This window comes from Microtus pennsylvanicus, chromosome 11, assembly GCF_037038515.1.
Source record: "Microtus pennsylvanicus isolate mMicPen1 chromosome 11, mMicPen1.hap1, whole genome shotgun sequence".
NCBI classification, from domain to species: Eukaryota; Metazoa; Chordata; class Mammalia; order Rodentia; family Cricetidae; genus Microtus; species Microtus pennsylvanicus.
Window position 1 is genome coordinate 35,202,700 of NC_134589.1, and position 24,023 is coordinate 35,226,722.

At 38.7% G+C, this 24,023-nt stretch overlaps 1 protein-coding gene across 1 annotated transcript in view; it reads left to right on the forward strand.

The window, feature by feature from the left end:
* Nucleotides 1–1,357: 1,357 nt before the first annotated feature.
* Med13 (mediator complex subunit 13) overlaps nucleotides 1,358–24,023 on the forward strand; it is a 94,159-nt gene continuing 71,493 nt past the window's right edge. The window contains exons 1-3 of the mRNA XM_075991224.1: nucleotides 1,358–1,547; nucleotides 3,362–3,596; nucleotides 13,009–13,177. Coding sequence (XP_075847339.1) covers nucleotides 1,482–1,547; nucleotides 3,362–3,596; nucleotides 13,009–13,177 — 470 coding nt within the window. The 5' untranslated portion in view covers nucleotides 1,358–1,481. The remainder of the gene's footprint in view (nucleotides 1,548–3,361; nucleotides 3,597–13,008; nucleotides 13,178–24,023) is intronic.

Sequence of the window (24,023 nt, forward strand, 5' to 3'; positions counted from 1 at the left end):
AAAGTCCCAATTTTCATATTTCTCACTCTTAGAGTTCACTTGCTCCTCGAAGTAACCATATAAAGTAATGATGGTAGTATAGTAATGTATGTCTTTACAGCGCTTGCTGTCTGCACCAGCCAACGGGGTGGGAGCTCAGGTTGCATTAACGCATCATGTAGCAAATATGAAGTTTGTTTCATTTTACAGATGAGGAAACTGAGTCACAAGGAGGTAAAAGACCTGCTCTAGTTTCGAATCCCTTACAGCAGAACTTTATTCCTAGTTTATATTGTTTCCTTTTTACCTCATTATTATAACTCTTAAAAAAAGAGCAGCTGAAGCTGATCTCTATCTAACAAGAGTTTTTTGCTCTTTGCCCCGGCGGCCTTATGGAATAAGTGAGAATGCATTGGAAATTTTTGTTGTTGTTGTTGTTATTGCCAACTTTCTCTTCCAAAGAATTCTAACTGATTTCCAAGTAATTCTTGTCGATTTTGAAGTGAACCTTCCTGTTCTGCACATTCTCCAGCCAGGAGAAAGCTAGGGCCAAGCCCCGGTCATCTTAACCGGGGCATCCAGCAGATGGCGCCATCTTAGTAGCCACCAGCCGGCTGCCCGGTCCCCGGGGCTCGGAAAGCTTCTCTGCCCTCCCTCACTGCCTTCTCTCTCCCCCTCCCCACGGAGCCCGGGCCCACGTGACCCCGCGGCGGCCAATGGGCGAGCAGAGAGGGCGAGCTGGTCCCTGTGGCCGCCATTAAAGCGAAGGGAAAACCCGTGAATTCGGATTAAAGGGGGAAAAACACCGCCCGCTGGGCCCACAAAATGGGGGAGACTACGGCGTCCAGGCGGTGAGGCGGCAGGAGAGCAGACGTTAGGCAGGCTTGGCCCAGGGACAACACGAGGACGCAGCCGGAGAATGGACTGAGCCATCAGACGCCGCCACCACCTCCGCCGCCGAGGAGACTCTGGGCTTAAGGACATCGCCGCTGCCGGGCCGGGGGCCCGGGCTGCTCCGCCGCTCCTCGCCCTTCCCGCCCCTCTGCGGGCGCCCCCGGGCCGGGGAGAACCCTCCCGGGCTTCAGGGCTCGGCCCGCTCGGACTCGGGCTCTGACTATTTATCAGTGTGACTAAAATTTTGTTTTTTGTTTTTTTATTTTTATTTTTTTAATCTTTCTTATTTTTTTTTTTTCGGGTGGAAGGGAGACATCCCTTCCCGTCCGCTCCGGAGAGGGACGCGCGTCCGCAGGCTCCGCAGTCCCGGCGGCCGGCCGAGCGCGGCGCGGCCCTCCCGCCTGCGGCCTCGGCCCCGGGCGGCTGGGTGCCTCCGGGCGGCGGGGGCCGCGGCGGCGCCGGGGGGCGGCGGGGAGGGCGGGCGGCCCGGCGGCCTCCTCCCCACCGCCCCCCGCCCTCCCCGGTGTCTGTGTTTCTCTCTCTGGTCGGAGGCGGCGGTAATGGCGGATGGTGGGTTGTGGCGCCGGCGGCGGCTGCTGTGAGGGACGATGAGTTCCTCCTTCGTGTCGAACGGGGCCAGCCTGGAAGATTGTCACTGTAACCTCTTCTGCCTGGTGAGTGCGGGGGCCGCGGGCGGTGGGGGAGGGGGCCGCGCCGGGCGCCCTTGGGCCGTGGGGGAGGGGGTCCGGGGCTCATCCAGTTGCCGGTGTCCCCCGGCTAGGCCCCGCCGGAGTCGGCCTCCCCGGGAGACAGCGTCCGCTCACCTACCGGCCAGGACTCCGCTTGGAAGAGTCTTGGCTTTCCCCTTCTTGTGTCTTGTCTTGGACTCTTTTTACCGCCCCCCCCCCCATCGTAATCTTGTCCTTAACTTGGGTTTCTTATCTGGCCGGACAGTAATATTTTCTTATGTGTTTCTTGCTTACCTCCCCCCCCCCCCCGTATCGAACAGTGTATCCCTTTTTCACACTTTTCCGTGACTGCCCCTACTTCACTCCCTTTTATGCTTTTCCCTGCTAATTGGGCTTCTCTTTAAACAGGACCCCTCAAAACTTAGGTATTAAAGCCCTCTTGGTTTTATAAGTTAAACAAACACGGGTAGTTTCCTTCTGGGTGACTTCAGATCTTTGTGTAAAAACAGTGTTCATATGTTTTCTTTCTAAACTTTGAAAACATTTTGCCATTTTGACAATTTTTAGCCGTCCTGCTTTTATTAGAACATTATGTTTTTGTGAGAGTGGAGGGGCTAATGGAGGAGGTACTGTGGTTTCGCACTAAACGTTCTATATTTGTCTGTTTTGCTTACGTTTTAAGAATGTTTTGAGCTGGCTGCTCCTTTTATTGAACTGAAGAGTCTGGGGACGCTGGATGTAGGAATGTTCTACTGTGTAGGTTGGCCCCAGTTGGGTAATATCCAATAGTTTTTAAGACTTTTTCTTAAAAGTACCAACTGTTGCAAATATCTAGTCCTTAATTAGCGATAGCTGAGCTTTGTCAATGATTTTAAGTTGGAGTGACTCTTTCATTTTTTTCCCTGTGCGATGAGAAGTATTAAGTCTATCATAGGTAGGTGAATTAAGTGGGTGGAGCATAACTAGTTGGCAGGCGTAAACTGCCAGTCATGTATCAGCAGTTTCATTTTTGGCACCTTATGCTTTCTGTCATCTAAGTTAGAATAAAGAATTGCAGAATTTCCTTTGTTGAATTTCTTTCCCGATGGTAAATGGGGATCTTTAACGAACTTCTGCCTCGCAGAATATACTGGTTTTCTCGACAGTGTCCACTAATCAGCGTCTCTTCCCATGTAGTAATATGTGCAGCAGGTTTAACGTTTCTGTCTTCCCCAACTCCATCTATTTTTGGCACTTTGGTTCTTTGAAGATAGATTAGCACAAATCTGACAGCTCCTTGGAAGTAGTTCTTTTCCTAAAGATGTGTGCTTGTGAAGAACTTACAGGCTTTTTTTTTTCTTTAGAAAATTGTTCAGATGTCTTCTTGTTAGAACCACGACTTCTTACAGACTTGCAGTGAGGGTCTTTAATTTTCAGTTCACCAAAGAACAAATGTGACTGACCAGTTAGAAAAGAACATAGGACAGACAGGAAAGATAGTCTTTAATGTGCGGTACTGAAGTACACGTTTAACATCATTGCTTCACTTATTAAATTCGGGGATATTGTATGTATTATAGATGTGCTTGCTGTTCAGTGGTATTTTAAAACTGTTTTGTGTTCTTTTCCTTAAGATCTTGCTGGTTGAAGTATTAGAATTATTTGCATAGTGTTTTTGTTTGTTTTGGTCATACTCTCAGCATCTTAAGAATGCTTTGAAAGCAGTGATGTTTTAGTTAATCAGGGACTTTATAGTGAATTTTTTTTTTTTACTTCAATGAATGCACAATGATATAGAAATCATGTTTTCTTTCCTTCAGGCCGACTTGACAGGGATTAAGTGGAAAAGATACGTGTGGCAAGGCCCACCTTCTGCCCCTGTTCTGTTTCCGGTGACAGAAGAAGACCCCATTCTGAGTAGTTTTAGTCGATGCCTTAAGGCAGATGTACTTGCTGTTTGGCGGCGAGATCAAAGACCTGGAAGAAGAGAATTGTGGATATTTTGGTGGGGTAAAGATCCCAATTTTGCTGACCTTATTCACCATGACTTATCAGGTAAAAGCAGTTTATTATTTTTAAATGTGACTTAACAACATTGTACACTTTTCCCAAAATGTCTTTGGGATTATAGATTATGGTGTTAGTATGTGCACAGCCTTGTCAATGTGAAACTGTAAGAACAGTTTCAATGTTTTATTTCACCATGATTGTTTTATTTTACATAAATCATTCATGTGTATTATGAGAGACTTAAGCTTTGAAATACTTTCTTTTTCCGCCATCCAGCTTCCTTCCCTCATTTCTCACTGGCTGTTTGTACCTAGGGAAAGCATTTTCATTAACCTGAGAAAAATGAGATCTGGAAGCCTTTTCATAGTTATGTAATACTTTTGAAGCCAAGTGTAACTTACCTTTGAGTCTGTCTTACCCTGTTCTCTTTTCTGAGACACTGTGGATGGTTCTCGAAACGTAACTTTATCTGGCATATTTTTCAAAAGTATATTGTTATTTGTATATTATTTATGATTATTTATTAACTCAGGGAACCATATGCGTTTTTTTTGTTTGTATGTATTTTTTAAGGGGCAAAGTGGCTCTTATTAGATACTGCTTCATCAAAGATTATATTAAACAAGACAAGTGCCACCTTATTTAACTTTTATAGGACAATGGTCATTAATCTGGAAGGTAGTTTATTTTGAGCACAGTATTACTTCTATTTTCTTGACTTTTAGGGCCAAATGTACTTTAGAAAGAAACTATAGACCTTCATTAAATTACCGAAGTTACGTTTACTTTATACTCAGTGTAAGCAAATTTTTTAGTGATAGACTTGAGGGAACCAATTTCTAGCTTGGTATGATTTTTGACAGTTAAATTGAATTTTTTTTAAAAGTTCTTTAAAATTTTGTGTGTGAGGAGGGCATGTGGGTGTGATATATGTGTACCACAGTGTGTGCAGAGGTCAGAGGACAACTCTTTGGGAGTCCTTTTTCTCCTTCCACCTTGTTGAGACAGGTTGTTTCTGCTATTATGAAGCTTTTATCAAGCTAGCTGCCCCTTTAGTTCTGAGCAGTTCTGGAGTCTCTGCTTCCCATCTTTCTGTAGGAGTGCTGGGGTTACACATGCACTGCCACATCTGGTTTTTTATGTGGGTGCTGGGAATCGAACTCAGACTGGCTGTGTGCTTTTACCCCCAGAGCCATCTCTGCTGCTCCTTAGGCCATTTGAAAAACTTTCTTGTATGAAAGTTAGTACTCTGTGGTTTCTTTTTTTTTTTTTTTTTTTTTTTTTTTTTTTTTTTTTTTTCGAGACAGGGTTTCTCTGTGGTTTTGGAGCCTGTCCTGGAACTAGCTCTGTAGACCAGGCTGGTCTCGAACTCACAGAGATCCGCCTGCCTCTGCCTCCCGAGTGCTGGGATTAAAGGCCTGCGCCACCACCGCCCGGCTACTCTGTGGTTTCTTGCTTTGAACTGTAAGATCTGTTTTATTTTGCACAAAAGAAAATCCAGGTGTCATGCAGCCCTGGCTGGTCTTGAACTTACTAAGTAGTCAAGACTGGCCTTGAACTCTTACTCTTCTGTTTCCTGCTGGGATTACAGGTGTGTGCCATCAGACCAGGCTTCAGATAGCTCTATTTTGAGCTAATACTTTCTAAGGTCAACATATATGTTCTTACATATGTGTTATATTTTTAAATTACTTTTTGTTTTTAATAGGTGCTTTCTTCAGTGTTGAGTGGTGCAGTTTTATGGCAGAGCATTCTAGCTTTCCCAGGATGCATAATGAAGAACTGAGTCCTTAGTTCTATTACCATGTATTTGTTATTTTGTTTGTTTTGAGATAGTGTTATACACAGTCTATTAGGGCCTTGAACTCCTTATCCTCCTGCCTTCTCTTTTCAATGCTAGGATCATGCTACATCTATCTTAATATTGTTGCAGATAGTAAAAAGATATGAGTATATATCTGTTAAGTGCATACGTAATGTGTCTATATATGTATCAGAATATCCTTAGTGCTTTCAACAGGATGATGCTCTTTGCTTCTGCTAAAAGCCAGGCATACCAACTTCCCTTTTTCTTTCATTGACCTAGGTGAGAGTTGTTTTAAACTTTGAAGTGATGCATGCAGTCAACTCATTAAAATTTTTGTCGGTTGTTTGTTTTTCTTTTAATGTTGAATATTGAGTCCAGGGCTGTGTGTATATGTTAGACAAGTGCTCTACTGTTGACCTTTACCCCTAGATCATTATTAAAATGTTGATAGACTGCTTAGAAACTTGTTAAATTGAAATTTTAAAGCAAGCACAGTGTTAAAATTATAATGTTGCTCAGAGTGTTTGACTTTGAATCCTAGCACCACAAAAAATTACATAAATATTGTAAGTCTACTCATGGGTTTTGGTCTTCTTGATAAAGTTGGCACAGCATCTGAACATGCTTTTTTATTTGAGACTGAGTTTGGTTGTGTTGCCTTGTATTTAGAGCAGTCCTCCCCAGTGCTGGTGTGACAGGTGTGTAATGCCCAGCACAGCCTTGAACAAACCTTTCTGTGAAATACATTTTTTTGGAATCAAAGATAACTTTAAATGCATAGTATTTAGTTTTAGCACAGTGAGACTAATGTTTTGAAAATTAAAAGCCTATTAATATAGATTGTCAGCTGTTTGAGTGTATGTTGTTAAAACACTCTAGCTATTTTTCTTTCGGATTTTAGGTTATCAGACGTGTTTTTTCAAGCAAAACTTGGTTAGAGTTTAAATTTTTCCTCTCAACTTTTATTTTAGCATAATTTTAAAATGACAGTACCTGCACTGTAATACAGATACTGATCTGTGAATATGATGAAAGTATTTTTGAATATCAAATTTTCATTGCTGTCAGTTTTTGCTGAATGCTATTGAATAACTAAACATTTTTATCAAAGTGGAAGAAATCCAAAGAGTAAGTTTAGTGTTCTGAACTCTTGATTTACAAAGTCAGTGATATTTGTTTAATGTTTTAGCTTCTTTTTAACCTGTCATTTACTTAAGAATGTTACTTAAGTCAGACATATCTTAAAGAATAAGGTCTTTTCAGATGGAGTATATTTGTCTTGCCCTTTTTTTGCTCCAGGGACGCCGTCTGCCTCCCTTTTGGGGTAATTAGTGCGCCTCTGTGCTCTAGCTAACCCCCTTTTCATTTCTTCCCATCTGTGGCACTCGGTTCCCTTCTTTTAAGCTCCCCTGAGAAGAGAGCAGCTGGACAGTAGGGTTGGCATCAGCTGCAGGAGGCAGTCCTGAGCTCCAAGTGGAGGTGTAGCAGTGAGGGGAGGACCAGGAAGGGCGCAGGTGGTAACTAAGCTGCTAGTTAATTTGGCTCAGCCTGCTTCTCACAGGCCATGTCCTTCTGTTTGGTTCAACACCTACTACTTCTTGTTACCGAAGTATCTGTGATTATGGTAATAATTGTCCTCCTTACTGGGGGTAGGACTAGTGGAAGGCATTTATTTTGTAAAGGTTAAAATTCTCTGAATTGTTTTTTCATTAACATGTTTAATAACAAAACCACAGAGAGTGGTCCCTTTATCTACTTTGTCTCATTTACAACTGTTTTTAGAATTTTATTTTGGGTAATTTTAGATTTACAAAAGTTGGCAGGATAATGTAGAGCGTGCCTATGCATTCTCAGTTAACTTTTTTTTATTCTTAATATCAGAATGTTGGATTTTTCCACAACTCACAAATCAATATTGTTAATGATATTAAAATATTTATTTACTTCACTTGGTTTTCTTTTATATTTACCTCTTTTTTTTCTGTTGTTTTTAGAATCCAGTCTAGGTTGCTGCATGATATTTACTTGCCCTCTCACTTTTTGCTCTTCTAGACCGTGATGGTTTCTTAGGGAACCTTCTTTGCTCCCTTTTCATGATTTGACAGTTCTGAAGAGTCTAGACTCTAGTCAGGCTTCGTAGTGCATATGTTAAATTTCACCTTTTCTTCTGTCCATAGCATTCAGTACATATTTGGGTTACCATCTTAAGTTTAATTGATGAAAAGAAATAAAACATACCAGTCTATTCCACATTTTTAACTTTTGCTTATTTTACAGCAGTAGTACTTGATACTGTTTTGCGAAAGACTAGTTTTTGGATAAGGATTTGTGCTCATTAGTATTAGCACAAGTATACTATTCCAGAAAGACATTTGTTCAAAAACATCCCTTGATTTTTAAAGCCAAGAATATGAGTTTTTTTTTAATTCTAATACTAGGACAATGGACAGTTGAATCCATACTGGTTTATTTTGGTAGAAAAAGAATTGGGCAAGAACTTTTTGGTTACAGTTTTATTTGTTGTTTTGAAGTTTTGTGATAAGTGACAGGGATTTAAAGTTGATGGTGGGAAATCTTAGCTCCCTGGCTCCTCCTGTCAGGTCTCCAGTGGGTACGATTGGTTGACTCTTACAGGTAGGTCGTTCACTGGTTTAAAAAGCAAGGTTGTTTCAGTTTCATTGCTGTGTCTTTTTAATGTGTCCTCAGATTTGGAATTTTATTGCTGCTATTGGTTTTCGTTCTTAAAAACCAAACAATTCCCTCTCTCAAAATTGTTGTCTTAAAAAAAAAACACGAGGTAGATTATGATAAAACTTTGAGAAAAAAACTTTGAGAGATGAAACTTTGATTCCTTAAAGTTAAAATTATACTGAATCAAGGCTTAAAAATATTTCTTTCTTGTGGTTTTCAAGGTCTCTATCCTGGAGTTTAGCAACATATCCAAATAGTTTCCTTCTACTAGAGTCTAATCAAAATGCATGCTGCTTAAGTGGGTCATTGTTCCAGATTTCATTTTTGGATGCTTTTATCAGAGGATATTAGTGGTAGTGGATATTAAAGGTAGTGGACTTTAACCTTAAGGGCAGCTTTTAGCAGAGCTGACAAACATGAAAACAGCTAAGCCTTGCTGAGGAGAGTTAATTCATTTCTGTCTTTGTTTTAAATTCTGTAAACTATCCTGTTTCTTTGTATTGGCTGGTCTTATGAGTGATGACTTCATTTGCTGTATGCTGTGTGATAGTATCCTCTTTTAGGGCGACAAAGTGTTATCTTTTCGATCATATCAGATATAACAATCACCATGTTAAATTGTTTTAAATAAATTTCCAAGTTTTGCTCTAAGTGACTGATGCTACAGCTTAAGGCAGTAATATTTGTTGACTTAATGAGTTATGAATGGAAAATAATTAAGAGAAACACTGATCTAGACATGTTGATTCTTTTTTTCAAGAAATCTGTACTATTTTCCAACATGCTGATTTTTGAGTCATTCCTTATTTATTGGCATATGTTGCATTTTAGCTGTTTTGCAAAATTAAAGGGAAAAGATGCCTTTTTAAAAAAATCAGCTGATCACCATGGAGATATTTAAGGATGTCGTTTTTTGAAGAAAATATTGAGTACTGATTGTATCAGCTTTTTATGCTGATTCCCCCCCCCCATTTATAATTATTTTGATGACCTATGACATCCTTTGGCACCACTATAATCTGTTCTCAGGGAAGCATATGTTAATCAGATTTTAGCATATGAACTTTTGTGTTACATTCTACAATTAATTTGTAAAATTTTTCAAGTAACACTGGTTAAGAGCTCTAATAATACCAATAGTAATGGAAAAGTACTAGAAACAGAATAGAAACTTTGTTTTCTCTGGGGATTAAAGATACAAGGGAAAGAAAACATTTATTTAAATGCATTAAGCAGACGTTTTTCCATTAGGCTCTGGTTAAGTTTAAAGTGCCTGCTAAAGTTTGACATGTATTTCCTACTCCTTTCTTTCCTGGTTACAGTGTTGGAGTTGAGATTCAAGGAGCTTATAATTAGTGTAAGATAAGAGACAACATCTTACTTTCTTAGGTGATTGGTTCTGCCCTTCACTTCTCATATCTGAGTACAGTGTGTTGAACATACTTTTCATTTTCACAACATCAGAATATTAGAAACTTGGCTCAATATACTTTTTGTTTCTAAGTGACATTCCTTCTAAAACAACCCAAATTTTTTAGACTTTTCATTGGGTTTTACTAGGCATTATTATTTCTTTAGCAATGAAATAGTTACTTGGTTGCTTACTGTGTAGATTTTCCTTGCTCTAGGAAGGTCTGTTTGTATTAGTGAGAATTCTGAGCATTTGGGACAAGAGACTCCAGAAAGCATTGAGTTCATGTTGAGTTTCTTTAGAGAAAAGTTTCAGCCGTGAGAGAAATCCTTGAAAATTAATACTGCTTTTCTCTTTTTAATATTTATGTGTGTGTGTGTGTGTGTGTAGGGCACACATGCCGTGGCACACATGTGGAGGTCAGAAAAAAACTGGAATTGTTTCTCTTTCCAACTTTATATGAGTTCTGAGGATTGAACTCAGCAAGCACTTTTACCCACTGCACTATTTTGCCGGCCCTGATTACTTCTAAACCACATTTTGGTATTCGTAGCTTAGGTTTAGCCGAAATTAATTTTTAAAAATAAAACCACAGTTTTATGTAAAAATTTATAAAGAACTATAATTTTTGCTATTCTCAAGATTTTTTAAAAATATTTATTTATTATGTATACAATATTCTGTCTGTGTGTATGTCTGCAGGCCAGAAGAGGGCACCAGACCTCATTACAGGTGGTTGTGAGCCACCATGTGGTTGCTGGGAATTGAACTCAGAACCTTTGGAAGAGCAGGCAATGCTCTTAACCTCTGAGCCATCTCTCCAGCCCCCAAGATTTTTGTTTTAATCTTGCAGACAGTTCATAAATCTCTTAAACAGTCTTTTTTTTTTAAAAAAAAAATATTTAAATTATAGCCGGGTGGTGGTGGTGCATGCCTTTAATCTCAGCACTTTGGAGGCAGAGGCAGGTGGGTCTCAGTGAGTTTGAGGCCAGCCTGGACTACAGAGCGAGTTCCAGGACAGGCTCCAAAGCTACAGAAAAACCGTCCTCAAAAACAAACAAAAAAATTACATTCATTATTTTATGTACAAGTGTCATGGCACACATGTGGAGGTCAGAGGACGGCTTGTGGGAGTCCATTTTTGTCTTATACCGCATGAGTCTTGGATTCAAACCCAGTTAGGCTTGGTGGCAATACCTTTACTTGCTGAGCCATTTTATTGGCTTTTAGTGATTAGGAACTTTGTACTTAATGCTCTTGTTTTAAACTGTAGGAAGAAGGTAAATGAATAATTTATTTGAACTTGTAGCTTAGTTGTGTGCAGAAGTAACTGTATATCTATGTCTTCCTATTAAAACTTAGGAGTAGTTAGGGAATATGTTTTGATAATGGCTACTTATATAATGCAAATGTTACAACCTTTGTGTTGTTTAGAACTTAGGGATTTTAGGTGTCAGCTAATAAAGAACATTGAACAGGTGGAGAACTGGGAGCAGTTCCTGACACCTTTCTTTTGGAATTAGGAACACGTGTGTTTCTATTACTATTGTCATAATTTGAAGTAGAACTTATAATGAAGCTATTTGAAATCAGGAGTCTACTTATTAAGCTAAAAGATGGTTCCTTTTTTTGTCTCATCAGCTCATACATATGCTTGCTATCTAGACCTTTAGTAAGTGAAATCATTGTGTGCCAGTTCCTTTTCTCTAGGACAATATCTTTTTAAGAAGACGAAACCCAGAAGTATTTTAGCTTTAAGTGGAAGTAGATAAGTATCTCTAACATAACTGAATGTGAAGGTTTTCTACTTAAATTATTTTAACCCTTAAAGTATTGCCATTTTCCTTTGCTTTTCTGTAGAGGAACTGTATTAGTTGCTTTGAAAGACCTGACAATGATTTAGGAAAGAACACTTGAAAGAAAACATAAAATCAGCATTAACCTTTGTAGTGCAGTTTCCAGTGCAGTTAAAGTCCACTGTCATATATAGTTTTAGTTAATGTTTATTCTGTCCACTTGTTGTAAAACATTCTGTATATAAACTGTGTCACTCTTAGTATCTCTCTGTTCTTATTCAACAGTTCATAGTAAACTTCATTTTTTTATGGATTCAGTATGTATGTTTGTGAAGTGAGAAATATTTGTGTGTGTGTGTGTGTGTATGTTGAAAATTGAATGGAAGCCAGATATGGTGGCACAGGCCTGTAACCAGTACTTGAGAGGCTGAGGCAGGAAGATCATGAGATCAAGGCCTGCCTCACAGAGCCAGCTCCTGTCTCAAGGGAGGAAAAATATGATACATAAGTAGAAAATGTTTATAACTGGGTGTGGCAGCTCATACATATATAATCCAAGCACTAAGTAATGGAAGACTGAGACAGGATTGCTGAGAGTTCAAGGCCGGCTTGGTCTATGTAGTTAGCCCTAGGCTAGCTGGGTCAAAAAGAAAAGGAAAGGTTATATAAAGATAAAGTTTATTAGAAGATCCTTGATTAAATTTGGACTAATAATTTAAAATAAAATGTAAGCTGCCAAAGTGGTATTTATCATTATTTGTTACTCTTACTGAATATTTTGTGATAGATGAAAGAGTGAATTTTGTTCTTTGAACTGAGACTTACCAATGACTGATTTCTGTCCCCCACCTTACAAGTTAACTTGGAGTGACTAATAGATTTAGCGGGGAATTTGAAGCTGTGTAGTCAGTTAAGAGCATTACTTCATATGACTGATACACCATTTAAAAATATGATCTTTATATTTTTCCTCCTATATTGAATAATCATGTGAGTCATTGAAATGAGATCTAGTCTGATAATTAGCACATTGCTCATTAAGATATAGTGGCAGCAACTCTCTTTGTATTTGTCACTTAGTTTTGTAGTTGAGTCATAGATTAGAATGCTGATGGTCATGAAATAGTCTGAGTTTAATTATTAACTGGCTAGATCCCCCCCCCCTTCAGGTTAAATGATTAGAGGAATTAGGACAAAGTAACACGTAGCCAGTTTAGAAACAGGCATTATAATGTTATGTTTAACATTTTCCAGGTTTTACAAGCAAATCAAATACCCTTTTTAAAATATAGAAAACAAGTTATTATGTTTATGATATTACCATATTTTATATTGTGGCGAATAATTTTTAGGCAGTTTTGTAGAGTGCCTAAGCATTTTATATTTTTTAGAATATCTTTGAAAGCTGACATTTTGATGTTTGAAGATGTTTAACACCAAGTATAGTGGCACGGGTTTGTTAGCCCAGCAATCAGAAAGTAGAGGCAGGATTGCAGTGAGGCACCAGACCAGCTTGGGCTACATAGTGCATTCCAGACCATCCAGGGCTAACTAGTGAGACTCTCTCAAAAACAGTCAATCAAACAAACAAACAAGAAAACTACCACCACTACACCCACACATACAGATTGCAGCTCTGCATTCTGAGGTAAAGGAGAGGGCTGTGGACATAGACATTATCTATCAAATGTTTTAGTTCTCTGTGAGTAGACGTGGTCTCACTTGTGTACTTTTACTTCACTGTTTCTGTAGAAGAGGAAGATGGAGTGTGGGAGAATGGCCTTTCCTATGAATGCCGTACTCTGCTTTTCAAGGCAGTTCACAATCTGTTGGAGAGGTGTTTAATGAACAGAAACTTTGTACGAATCGGCAAGTGGTTTGTAAAACCGTATGAGAAAGATGAAAAACCTATAAATAAAAGGTAAGCCATCTTACTTGCCTCTTTTGATAATTGATGTTTGTTAATTTTATGAGATGTTTAATAAAATAAGTTAATATCTTACAGGAATGTTCTGAATTAACGTTGGCAAATACTCATAAGTATCCATTTTCTTTAACTGCTTAAGAATTTTTCTTGTGGGCTGGGCGGTGGTGGCACACACCTTTAATCCCAGCACTTGGGAAGTGGAAGTAGATGGCTCTCTGAGTTTGAGGCCAGCCTGGTTTACAACAGCTATTTCCAGGACAGGCTTCAAAGCTACAGAGAAACAGTCTCTGAAAAACAAAAACAAAAAACAAAACAAAGAATTTTTCTTGCAATGGGAATAAACTATAAGTGATTTTCTTTTTTTTCTTTTATCTTTCTTTCCTTCCTTTTTTTTGAGGGGGGGTTGTCTTTCTGAGACAATGTATCACTCTGTGGCCCTGTCTGGGTTGGAGCTTGAGTCATAGACTAGGCTGATCTTGAACTCATGATGTCGGATTTGTTTTGTGAAGGGTTGACCCTTATCATCTCCCCATTTAATTTTTAAAGATTTATTTATTTTTATTTCATGTGTATGAATGATTGTCTGCCATGTTTATATAGCATGTGAGCACCTGATGCCTGAGAAGCCCAGAAGAAGGGTTTGGATCCCTTGGAATTAGGATTAAAGATGGTTGTGAGCTGCCATGTGGGAGGTGTGAATGGAACCTAGGTCCTCTGCAAGAGCAGCTAGTGGTCTTCTGAGCCATCTCTAGTCTCCAAATTCCTTATTCTTTTAAATTTATTATTATTATTATTTTTTTTAATTTTTTTTTTTTTTTTTTGGTTTTTCGAGACAGGGTTTCTCTGTGGTTTTGGAGCCTGTCCTGGAACTAGCTCTTGTAGACCAGGCTGGTCTCGAACTCACAGAGATCCGCCTGCCTCTGCCTCCCGAGTGCTGGGATTAAAGGCGTGCGCCACCACCGCCCGGCTTATTATTTTTTTTATTTTATTTATTTATTTGGTTTTCTCGAGACAGGTCTCTCTATGTGTAGCTCCTTCTGTAGACCAGACTGGCCTCAAATTCACAGAGATCTTCTCTTGCTGTCATTTAAATTCATGGACTCTTTTTCTTTAATTGTTGTTTGTGTGTGTGTGTGTGTGTGCATTAAAAAACGTTAATGTAGTCTGCTCAGTCTGTATGTTTCATGTATGTATGTCTTTAGGGCTGACCATTTGGTAGTGGATAACTAGTTGATGTGCTCTTCCCTGGGGAAGTCTGTTTCTCCCACTCTTTGCCTGGAGTTCTTTTTCTAGGCTTCAGGAGCTGTCATTTCATATGGATTTTTTTTTCCCTGTATGTCTGAAGTTGTTTTTTAGTAGATGGGTTCATAAGCCTGGAAAAATAAAAGCTTTTTTTTTTTTTACTGTGAAAATTACCAGACTCTTTTTATTTTTAAACCATTTTTTTTGTTAGTTTTTTTTTTTTTTTAAAAAACCAGGACTCTCATAGCCCAGGCTAGCCTTGAACTTACTGTGCAGCTGAGTATATACAACATTCTTATTTCTACTTCCAAGGCCGGGATCATAGCATGTGCCACTTACCCAGTTTTATGAAGTGGTGGGGGTCAAAATTCAGGTTCTTGCACAAGCTCTCTACCAACTGAGTTGTATCCCCAACCCTGACAAATCTTCATTGTTAACAAAATAATTGTAAAAGTTAGGGATGCATTCTTTGAATTATAGGAAGATACAATTACCAAACCATTGTAGGGACTCAGATTTTTCTGCTCTGCCACCTTTTGCCCCCTCCCCAACCCTGCAGTCTCTCTTGGTATTGGCCTTCCCATTGTACAGACGATTGCAGGCAGGAAATGGAAGGGAAATGGGAAATAAGGAGCATTGACTGTCAGAAGCTAATTCCTTTCTGGAAACTGGGAGTACATTATTTATACTGAGAGAAGCAAGTAGCTGGTTTTTAGCAGCGTTACTACTCTGAACTTACAAGAAGAAAAGTGGGTTGAAAGCTTGCTGTGCAAGTATAACTCCCTAAGTTAGAATCACTAACATTGACATTACGGGGCAGGTGTGTGCGTTCTGGAGGCTGTGGACTCCCTGTTCCTTTTGCTTTTGCTGCAAGTACTTTAATTGCTAAGCCATCTCCCTCAAACTTCTGTTGTTATTTCTGTTCTGGTGATGGTCGTTCATCAATAATTTTTTTGAAAAGGGTGCATGGGAAGCAGTACTTTTGAAATCCCGAATGTCTATATTGTATTTTATCTTACAGTTCACTTGTAATAATATCTTACTGTAGAATCTATAGAAGATTAGTAATCTCTTTCTTGTAGATTGCTGGAAGCTGAGAGAGTTCATTTAGATAATTTATATTTGTACTTAATTTATTTAAATAGTGCCTTTTAGCTTTGCCAGTCTGTTCTGAGAGGTTGGGGAGGGGGAGGAGCTCAGTACTTGAGAACACTTACTGCTCTTGTAGAGGACCCAGGTTCAGTTCCAGTTCACCTACACAGTGACTGAAACCCATCTGAAACTCCAGTTGGAGGGGATTTGATGCCCTCTTCTGGCCTTCCCAGGCAGCGGGTGCTCAGTACAGCAAGTGGTGTGCATACATATATGCAGGCAAAACACCATACAAAAATAAGTACATCTTTGTTGGTTTGTTTTTGAAGCAGGTCTCTTTGTAATTCAGCTGCTCTGGAACTCACTAATGTAGACCAAGCTAGCCTACAGCTTACAAGAGATCTATCTGCTTCTGTCTCCGGAGTGCTAGGTTTAAAAAGTGCATCACCCATACCTGGCTTAAATCAATCTTTTAAAAAATTATTAGATTATAAAATCAGTTTCTGAGTCCAACTTTTTGAATTTTCATTACTTTTGTTTTCAGTTATACATTACACTCTTGCGTTCAGATACATACCAATGCTTTCGACTTCTGAGCCTTTTTGGTTTGGTTTAGTTTGCATTTTACCTTTATCTACTAAGTAAACTACAATTTTCACCATGTTAGCTCCTCAGATTCTGTTTATATCTGCCGTTCTCCATGTCTCTACTATCTAGATGGAAGAGGTTTCATGAGTGTAGAGAGGGAAATGAATGTGCTCATTTGGCCATGCAAATACTGGAAATGTCTTTATCTTTCTTAGGAAAATCTCTCTTACATGATTGCTAATAATTGGCAATACTACTTATAGTTGGAGGTTTCCATGAATCACACAGATTCTACTTGTTGTTTATACAAGAACACTAGTGGTTTTCCGTGGGATTACCTAATTGAGAAGGGTGGCTAAATTAAAACTTTCATTACTGGAAATACCGTGTGTTGTTTTGAATTACTTGTGGTTGTAGTTGTATAAAATTGATTTTAACCAGAAAAAATGAGTTAAATGCTGGTTTTCAAATCATAGGAAATTTAAGTTTCAGATATCAGAACATCTGATACTTTTGGATTAGGGATGTTCATCTGTATGAGCATTTTATAAAAGAATAATGAAGTTGTCAGGGAGGAATGTTTATGCTGTGAACTGACTTGACCTTAACAAAAGAGAAAATAGTTCCTATCTTCTTATATTTTAAAAACAAAACAAACAAGAAAACAAAGTCTGCTATACAGTCCACTCTGGGCTGGTATCAGATTCATAATGCTGCCTCAGTCCCATGTGCAGTGATTGCAGGCATATGCCATTACACTTGACTGCCTTTTTCAGTACAGAGATTCTCTTGGGACTGGAGATAGTGTTCAGTGGCTAAGAGTCCTTATTGCACCTGGGCTGAAATCCTACCACCCATGTAAAAAACTGGCTGTGGTCTGCAACAGGTCTATGACCACAGCATGGTGTGGAGGAGGAGATAGGAGAATCCCTAGCACTTCCTGGCTACCTAGCCTAGCTCTAGATTCAGTAGAGACTCTGTGTCAAGGGAGTAAGATGGAGAGAAATAGAGTACGACACCTGACATCCTCTTCTAATGTCTTTGCTTGCTTATATACTGTATAACACACACCCCACGCTACTGTCTGTGTCTCTGCCCATGTCTGTCTTGTATCTCTGTGTCTCTCTCTTCCCTTTGTGGAACAAACCCAGGCTGCATTCATACCAGGCAAGTGCTCTCCTCACTGAATTGTATCTCTAGCATTTTGTTGTCTTTTTTTATTTTTATGCCTTTCAAAGTTACCAGGTTGGCTTCAAACTTGGAATCTTCTGTGTCAGCTTCTGGAGGAGTTGGGATTGTGGCATACACACCACATGGTAAATCTAGGGAGATTCTCATTTTGTGATAATCTGAACATAGAAGTAGTTAATTGTCTAGTAATTTCCAGGAACTGAGTGACAAAAAATGGAGTCACCTTCTAGTGATGCAGTGGGAATAGGTATAAAGGACCCTTACATTTGTAAGAGTAATTAAACATTAAAACGAAATAGTCTTCAGATGATTGAATGAAAGAATGTCTAGCATTTTATCTTAAATAGAGGCATCATTCTGTAGTACATGGGTCTGAATTTGCTAGTAAGATTATAAGCAAATAGATGTTATAAGAACCAGTGACTTCCCACCCTTGTGATGCTTGAGCATCTGAGTAAGACTGTCTCAAGTACGAATATTACTGAGTTTGTGCTTAGTTAAGTTTTTTGTCATGTTGAATCTATAATAACCATATTGCTAAGTGGACAATTAAGTTTGTACATTTGGCAAAATTTTTGGGGGGAGGGAACCAGGTCTCATTGTGTTGTCCAGAATGGCCTCTGACTCCTGGCTCAACTGATCTACTTTCTTACCTTCCTATTAGTTGGTATTATAGGTAGCTCCCACTGTACTGCCTTAGCATTACAAAAAAGTTCATTTATTCATTTGCCCATTTATTTATTTGTATATATGTGAGTGTTGGCCTTCTTGTGCTACATAGCACACCTAAAGGTCAGTGAACATCTTCTGGAAGTTTTACCTTTTATCTTGTGGCTCCTGGGAACAGAACTTGAACTGTCAGATTTGATGGTAAGTAAATTTACCCACTGAATCAATCTCCCAAACCCTAATTTAGCAAGATTTAAATGCGCTTCAAGTAAGGTATACAGGATAGAATGATATTGGTATGCAACTCTTGTTTGATACAACTAATTTTACATCTTATGAAGTATATTGCCATAAGAGATTTTGCTAAGTAGTAGATGAGATTATATACAATAGCATGGAATTTGTAGCTCAGATTGTCCTGGTATAACTTTGTAGCTCAGACTAATTTAGAATTTGTGGTGATCCTCATGCTTCAGGGTTCAGAATGTTGGGTTTACAGGTAGGATCCACTCTATCTGATAGTATTTGATTTTAGCTAGTATTTAATTTTAACATATACTATAATCTTATCCCATATCTTCAGCTGTAGATACATCAATTTTTATGAAAAAAATTGCTAATTTGGGCTTTTGACATCTTTATTTTATGTACGATAGTAATCTGTCGCCCCAATTTTAAAAGGCAGCTTAGAGTGATTATTATAAGAACATATGCATGTGGCATGCACATGAGTATACACACACACACACAGGTATACATGTATAAATACAGGATAGAATAAATAGTTGCTAACTACAGATAAAACAAAAAAGAACATAGGATCAAATCTGTGGTTCAATATGTTCTTTACCTGATCCACAAAGATTAAGATTATTCTTGGTTTTGCTTTTCGGGGAAGGAGAGGACTACCTCATGCATTTGTGGCAAATTATTATAATTAGAATATTAAAGCTGGGGCTGGAGAGATGGCTCAGTGGTTAAGAGCATTGCCTGCTATTCCAGAGGTCCTGAGTTCAATTCCCAGCAACCACATGGTGGCTCACAACCATCAGTAATGGGGTCTGGTGCCCTCTTCTGGCCTGTAGGCATACATGTAGAAAGAATATTGTATACATAATAAATAATTAAATATTAAAAAAGGAATATTAAAGCTGAGCATGGTGGCACATTCTTGTAATTCCAGTACTCTGGAGACTGAAGTGGAAGTTCAAGACCAACCTAGACTACATAGTGAGAATCTCATCATAACTTCCCCTTATCTCCTAAAAAAGAAAGAAGAGTATTAGGGTGCTGTTTTTTTCTTTACATATGTTTTAGGCCTATACTGTTTAATATGCTAGCCACTAACTACATTTTGCTATTTAGATCCAATATATTGAAATTAAATTAAAAAAATATTTCAGTTTAGGAAGCTACATTTCAAATACCTGTTCTGTATAGTGGCAGTTCAGAAGTGGGGCATTCATCACTGTAGAAAGTTCTTTTGGATAGTGTTGTCTTTATTATTAAAATAATGCTTCTAGTGCTTTATTTAAGCAATTGGTCAAGGTTTTTTTTATTATTAAATCAGTAGGCAGCAAGATGTGCTTTAAATTGCAGTAATAAAACTTTACTCCTTCACATGGCTTTTACTTATCTCCTGATCTTCAAAATTAATTAAAAATAAGCACCATGACATGTAAATCTCTGCTGGAATGGAATTAGTAGCAGTTAATAGGTTTAGGATGTTCTTTGTTCTTTGGATATCTTACTACCTCTGAAAAGTTGAAGTAAGAGGTATTGTTTTGTGTTATCCTTATTGTTTGTTGAGGTCTCGAGTGTCATGCTTATATAGCCCCACCTGTATTTGAACTAAAGATCCTTCACAGTTCATCATTGCTGGGTCTCTAGGCATGTATCACTGTATTTCTTTTACTGTTATTTCTTTGTGTCTTCTTGGGTAGCATAAAGAAATAAGATGTAAATCACATTGATTTTTCTGTTAGACTGTTAACTGAGCTTAGTAATGTGTTTGATAGGCTTAGATGGATGTGTGTGCACAATAGATAAAATTTATACAAAGCCTAAATCAAGTGAAACTAATTTTAATAATATTTTTTACTTAGTTCAGTGCACCTGAAATACATTTTACAGTGTAAATCTATAAGAGATACCATTGAGATAGTTTAATGTTTTTGTGTGAGGTCTTTGAAATTTTGTGTGTTTTTTTTAGAGTCAGAACATACCTTAATTTGGATTGGCCATAGTCCAAATGACTCTAATTACATGGTGGTTGTCTAATAACTAGAATTTAGGGCTTTAACTTAACTAGTTAGTGTTTGTTGGTTGTTAGCGGATACTTGGTGGTCTCCTGGAACTAATTGTCTTCTCAGTTGCGAGGGAGTGAATGGTAGAGTCCCAGAGTTACCCCCCATATCAGGGTATACACTGCCAGTTTGCCTTAGCTACTTCAGACTGTCCAACTTCCACCTCTGTAGTTGTTCTCAACTGATTTGTTCCTAGGAAATATGATTTTACACGATGATAACACTTGTACCCTGATGAATTTTGCTCTGGCACTTGAATCATTAGGATTTCTTTGTTTTAGTTTCTTGAGACAGATTTTCTGTTGTTTGTTTTTGTTTTGTTTTTCAAGACAAGGTTTCTCTGTAGCCTAGGAGCCTGTCCTAGAACTAGCTCTTGTAGACCAGGCTGTCCTTGAACTCACAGAGATCTGTCTGCCTCTGCCACTCGAGTGCTGGAGGATTCTCTTTTTTATGTTTTTAATTTTTTTTTTTGTTTTGTTTTTCGAGACAGGGTTTCTCTGTAGCTTTGGTGCCCGTCCCGGAACTAGCTCTTGTAGACCAGGCTGGCCTCGAACTCCCAGAGATCCGCCTGCCTCTGCCCCCCCCCGCCCCCCCCAGTGCTGGGATTAAAGGCGTGCGCCACCACCGCCCGGCTGTTTTTAATTTTTTTATTGATATTTATTGAGCTCTACATTTTTCTCTGCTCCCCTCCCTGCCTCTCCCCTCCCCCTTCAACCCTCCCCCAAGGTCCCCATGCTCCCAATTTACTCAGGAGATCTTATCTTTTTCTACTTTCTACTTCCCATGTAGATTAGATCTCTCTGTAAGTCTCTCTTAGTGTCCTCATTGTTGTCTAAGTTCTCTGGGATTGTGGTTTGTAGGCTGGCTTTCTTTGCTTTATGTTTAAAAACCACCTATGAGTGAGTACATGTGATAATTGTCTTTCTGGGTCTGGGTTACCTCACTCAAAATAATGTTTTCTAGTTCCATCCATTTTCCTGCAAAATTCAAGCTGTCGTTTTTTTTGTTTTACTGTCGTTATTTTTTTCTGCTGTGTAGTACTCCATTGTGTAAATGTACCACATTTTTCTTATCCATTCTTCGGTCGAGGGGCATTTAGGTTGTTTCTGGGTTCTGGCTATGACAAACAAAGCTTCTCTGAACATAGTTGAGCACATGTCCTTGTGACACTCTTGAGCATCCTTTGGATATATACCCCAAAGTGGTATTGCTGGGTCTTGAGGAAGGTTGTTTCCTAATTTTCTGAGGAATCGCCGCACTGATGTCCAAAGGGATTGTACCAGCTTGCATTCCCACAGCAATGCAGAAGTGTTCTCTTTTCCCCACAACCTCTCCAGCATAAGTTGTCATCAGTGTTTTTGATCTTGGCCATTCTTACAGGTGTAAGATGGAATCTCAGAGTTGTTTTGATTTGCATTTCTCTGATGACTAAGGATGTTGAACATTTCCTTAAGTGTCTTTCAGCCATTTTAGATTCCTCTTTTGAGAGTTCTCTGTTTAGGTCTGTACTCCATTTTTTTTTATTGGATTATGTGATCTTTTGGTGTCCAATTTCTTGAGTTTTTGTATATTTTGGAGATCAAACCTCTGTCTGATGTGGGGTTAGTGAAGATATTTTCCCATTCTGTAGGCTGTTGTTTTATCTTATTGACCATGTCCTTTGCTTTACAGAAGCTTTTCAGTTTTAGGAGGTCCCATTTATTGTTTCTCTCAGTGTCTGTGCTGCTGGGGTTATATTTATTTTTGTTTTTGTTTTGTGTGTTTTTTTTTTGTTGTTGTTGTTTTGTTTTTTGAGACAGGGTTTCTCTGTGGTTTTGGAGCCTGTCCTGGAATTAGCTCTTGTAGACCAGGTTGGTCTCGAACTCACAGAGATCCGCCTGCCTCTGCCTCCCGAGTGCTGGGATTAAAGGCGTGCGCCACCACCGCCCAGCTCTGCGGTTATATTTAGCAAGTGTTTCCCTGTGCCAATGCGTCCAAGTGTCCTTCCCACTTTCTCTTTTATAAGGTTCAGTGTGGCTGGCTTTATTTTGAAGTCTTTGATCCATTTGGACTTGAGTTTTGTGCATGGTGATAAATGTGGATCTATTTTCATTCTTGTACATGGTGATATCCAGTTATGCCAGCACCACTTGTTAAATATGCTTTCTTTTTTCCATTTGATATTTTTTGCTTCTTTATCAAAGATCAGGTGTTTGAAGATGTGTGGATTGATATTCGGGTCTTCTATTCGGTTCCATTGGTCCTCTTGTCTGTTCTTATGCCAATACCAGACTGTTTTCAGTACTGTAGCTCTGTAGTAGAGTTTGAAGTCAGGGATTGTGATGCCTCCAGTTCTTTTATTGTACAGGATTGTTTTGGCTATCCTGGGTTTTTTGCTTTTCCAAATGAAGTTGAGCACCGTTCTTTCGGGGTCTTTGAAGAATTTTGCTGGGATTTTGCTGGGCATTGCATTGAATCTGTCTAGAGGATTCTTTACTATGTGTTCAGTATTGTGTTCACTAAGTGTGTAGAAATACATAGAAGATGAAGAGATACATTCTTTGGTATTTTAGTATAGCGCCTTTGTTCATGGAGATTTGTTAAGAATGTCTGATATTGCTGATTAATGTGGTTTGCAAAGTTGTCTAAGCGTGGAAATGATCTGGAGAATGTCCAAAACTTACTAATAGTAGGGTTGGGACTGTAGTTGGTACAGTGTTTGCCTAACAGCACCAAGTTCAATCTGTAGCACTCCTGCATTTGGGAGGTGGAGGCAGGAGGACTTATGGTTGAGTACATAGTGGGTTTGAGGCAAGCCAGTGCTGCATGAGATGCTGTATCAATAAATAAATGAATAAATGAGTGAATGAATGAATAATAAACAAACAAACATGGACATTTACTGGTATGGTGTCTTAACTTGAGCCTGTGATATGAGCTAACCTTAATGTATAAATTTAAAAACTGTTAGCTGGGCATAGAAGCACATGCCTTTCCTAGCTCTGGGAGGCAGAGGTGAGTTTGAGGCTAGCCTGGTCTACATGAGTTCCAGGACAGCGAGACCTACATAGTGAGACTGCCTCAAAAAAAACAAAGCAAAGCAAAACCAACCAACCAAACAACAATAAAAACTATAATTAAATAAACAAAAAGTTAGAAAAATAAAATGAAATTGTTGAATTTATAGAATACAAGTATCTCTGAATTAAGATAACTAAGTTTAAAATATTATAACACATAACAAAGTTAGTAATTTTTGCTGTTTTTCAGTATTTCCCCAGCATTAAGGAAATTGACTTTGTGCTGCATCTGTCATTACTGTCAATCTAGAACTTATTCATCGTCCTAGACTGAAATTTTTTTTGTTGGTTTTTTTTTCAAATATTTATTTATTTATTATGTATACAATATTCTGTCTGCATGAATGCCTGAAGAGGGCACCAGACCTCATCACAGATGGTTGTGAGCCACCATGTGGTTGCTGGGAATTGGACTCAGGACCTTCAGAAGAGCAGGCAATGCTCTTAACCGCTAAGCCATCTCTCCAGCCCCTAGGCTGAAAATAACTCCTTTTCTCCCACACCTTGGTCCCTGACAAGCAACCTTTTTGTTTTCTGTGAGTGTTCCAGGCACCTCATATAAATTATATAACATTTGTTTTGTGTCTCACTTATTTCATTTGGCATATTTTCAGATTTTATCCATGTTGTAGTATGGGAGAGATTTTTTTTTTTAAAGACAAATAATGATCCATGGTGTAGGTAGAGTGTATT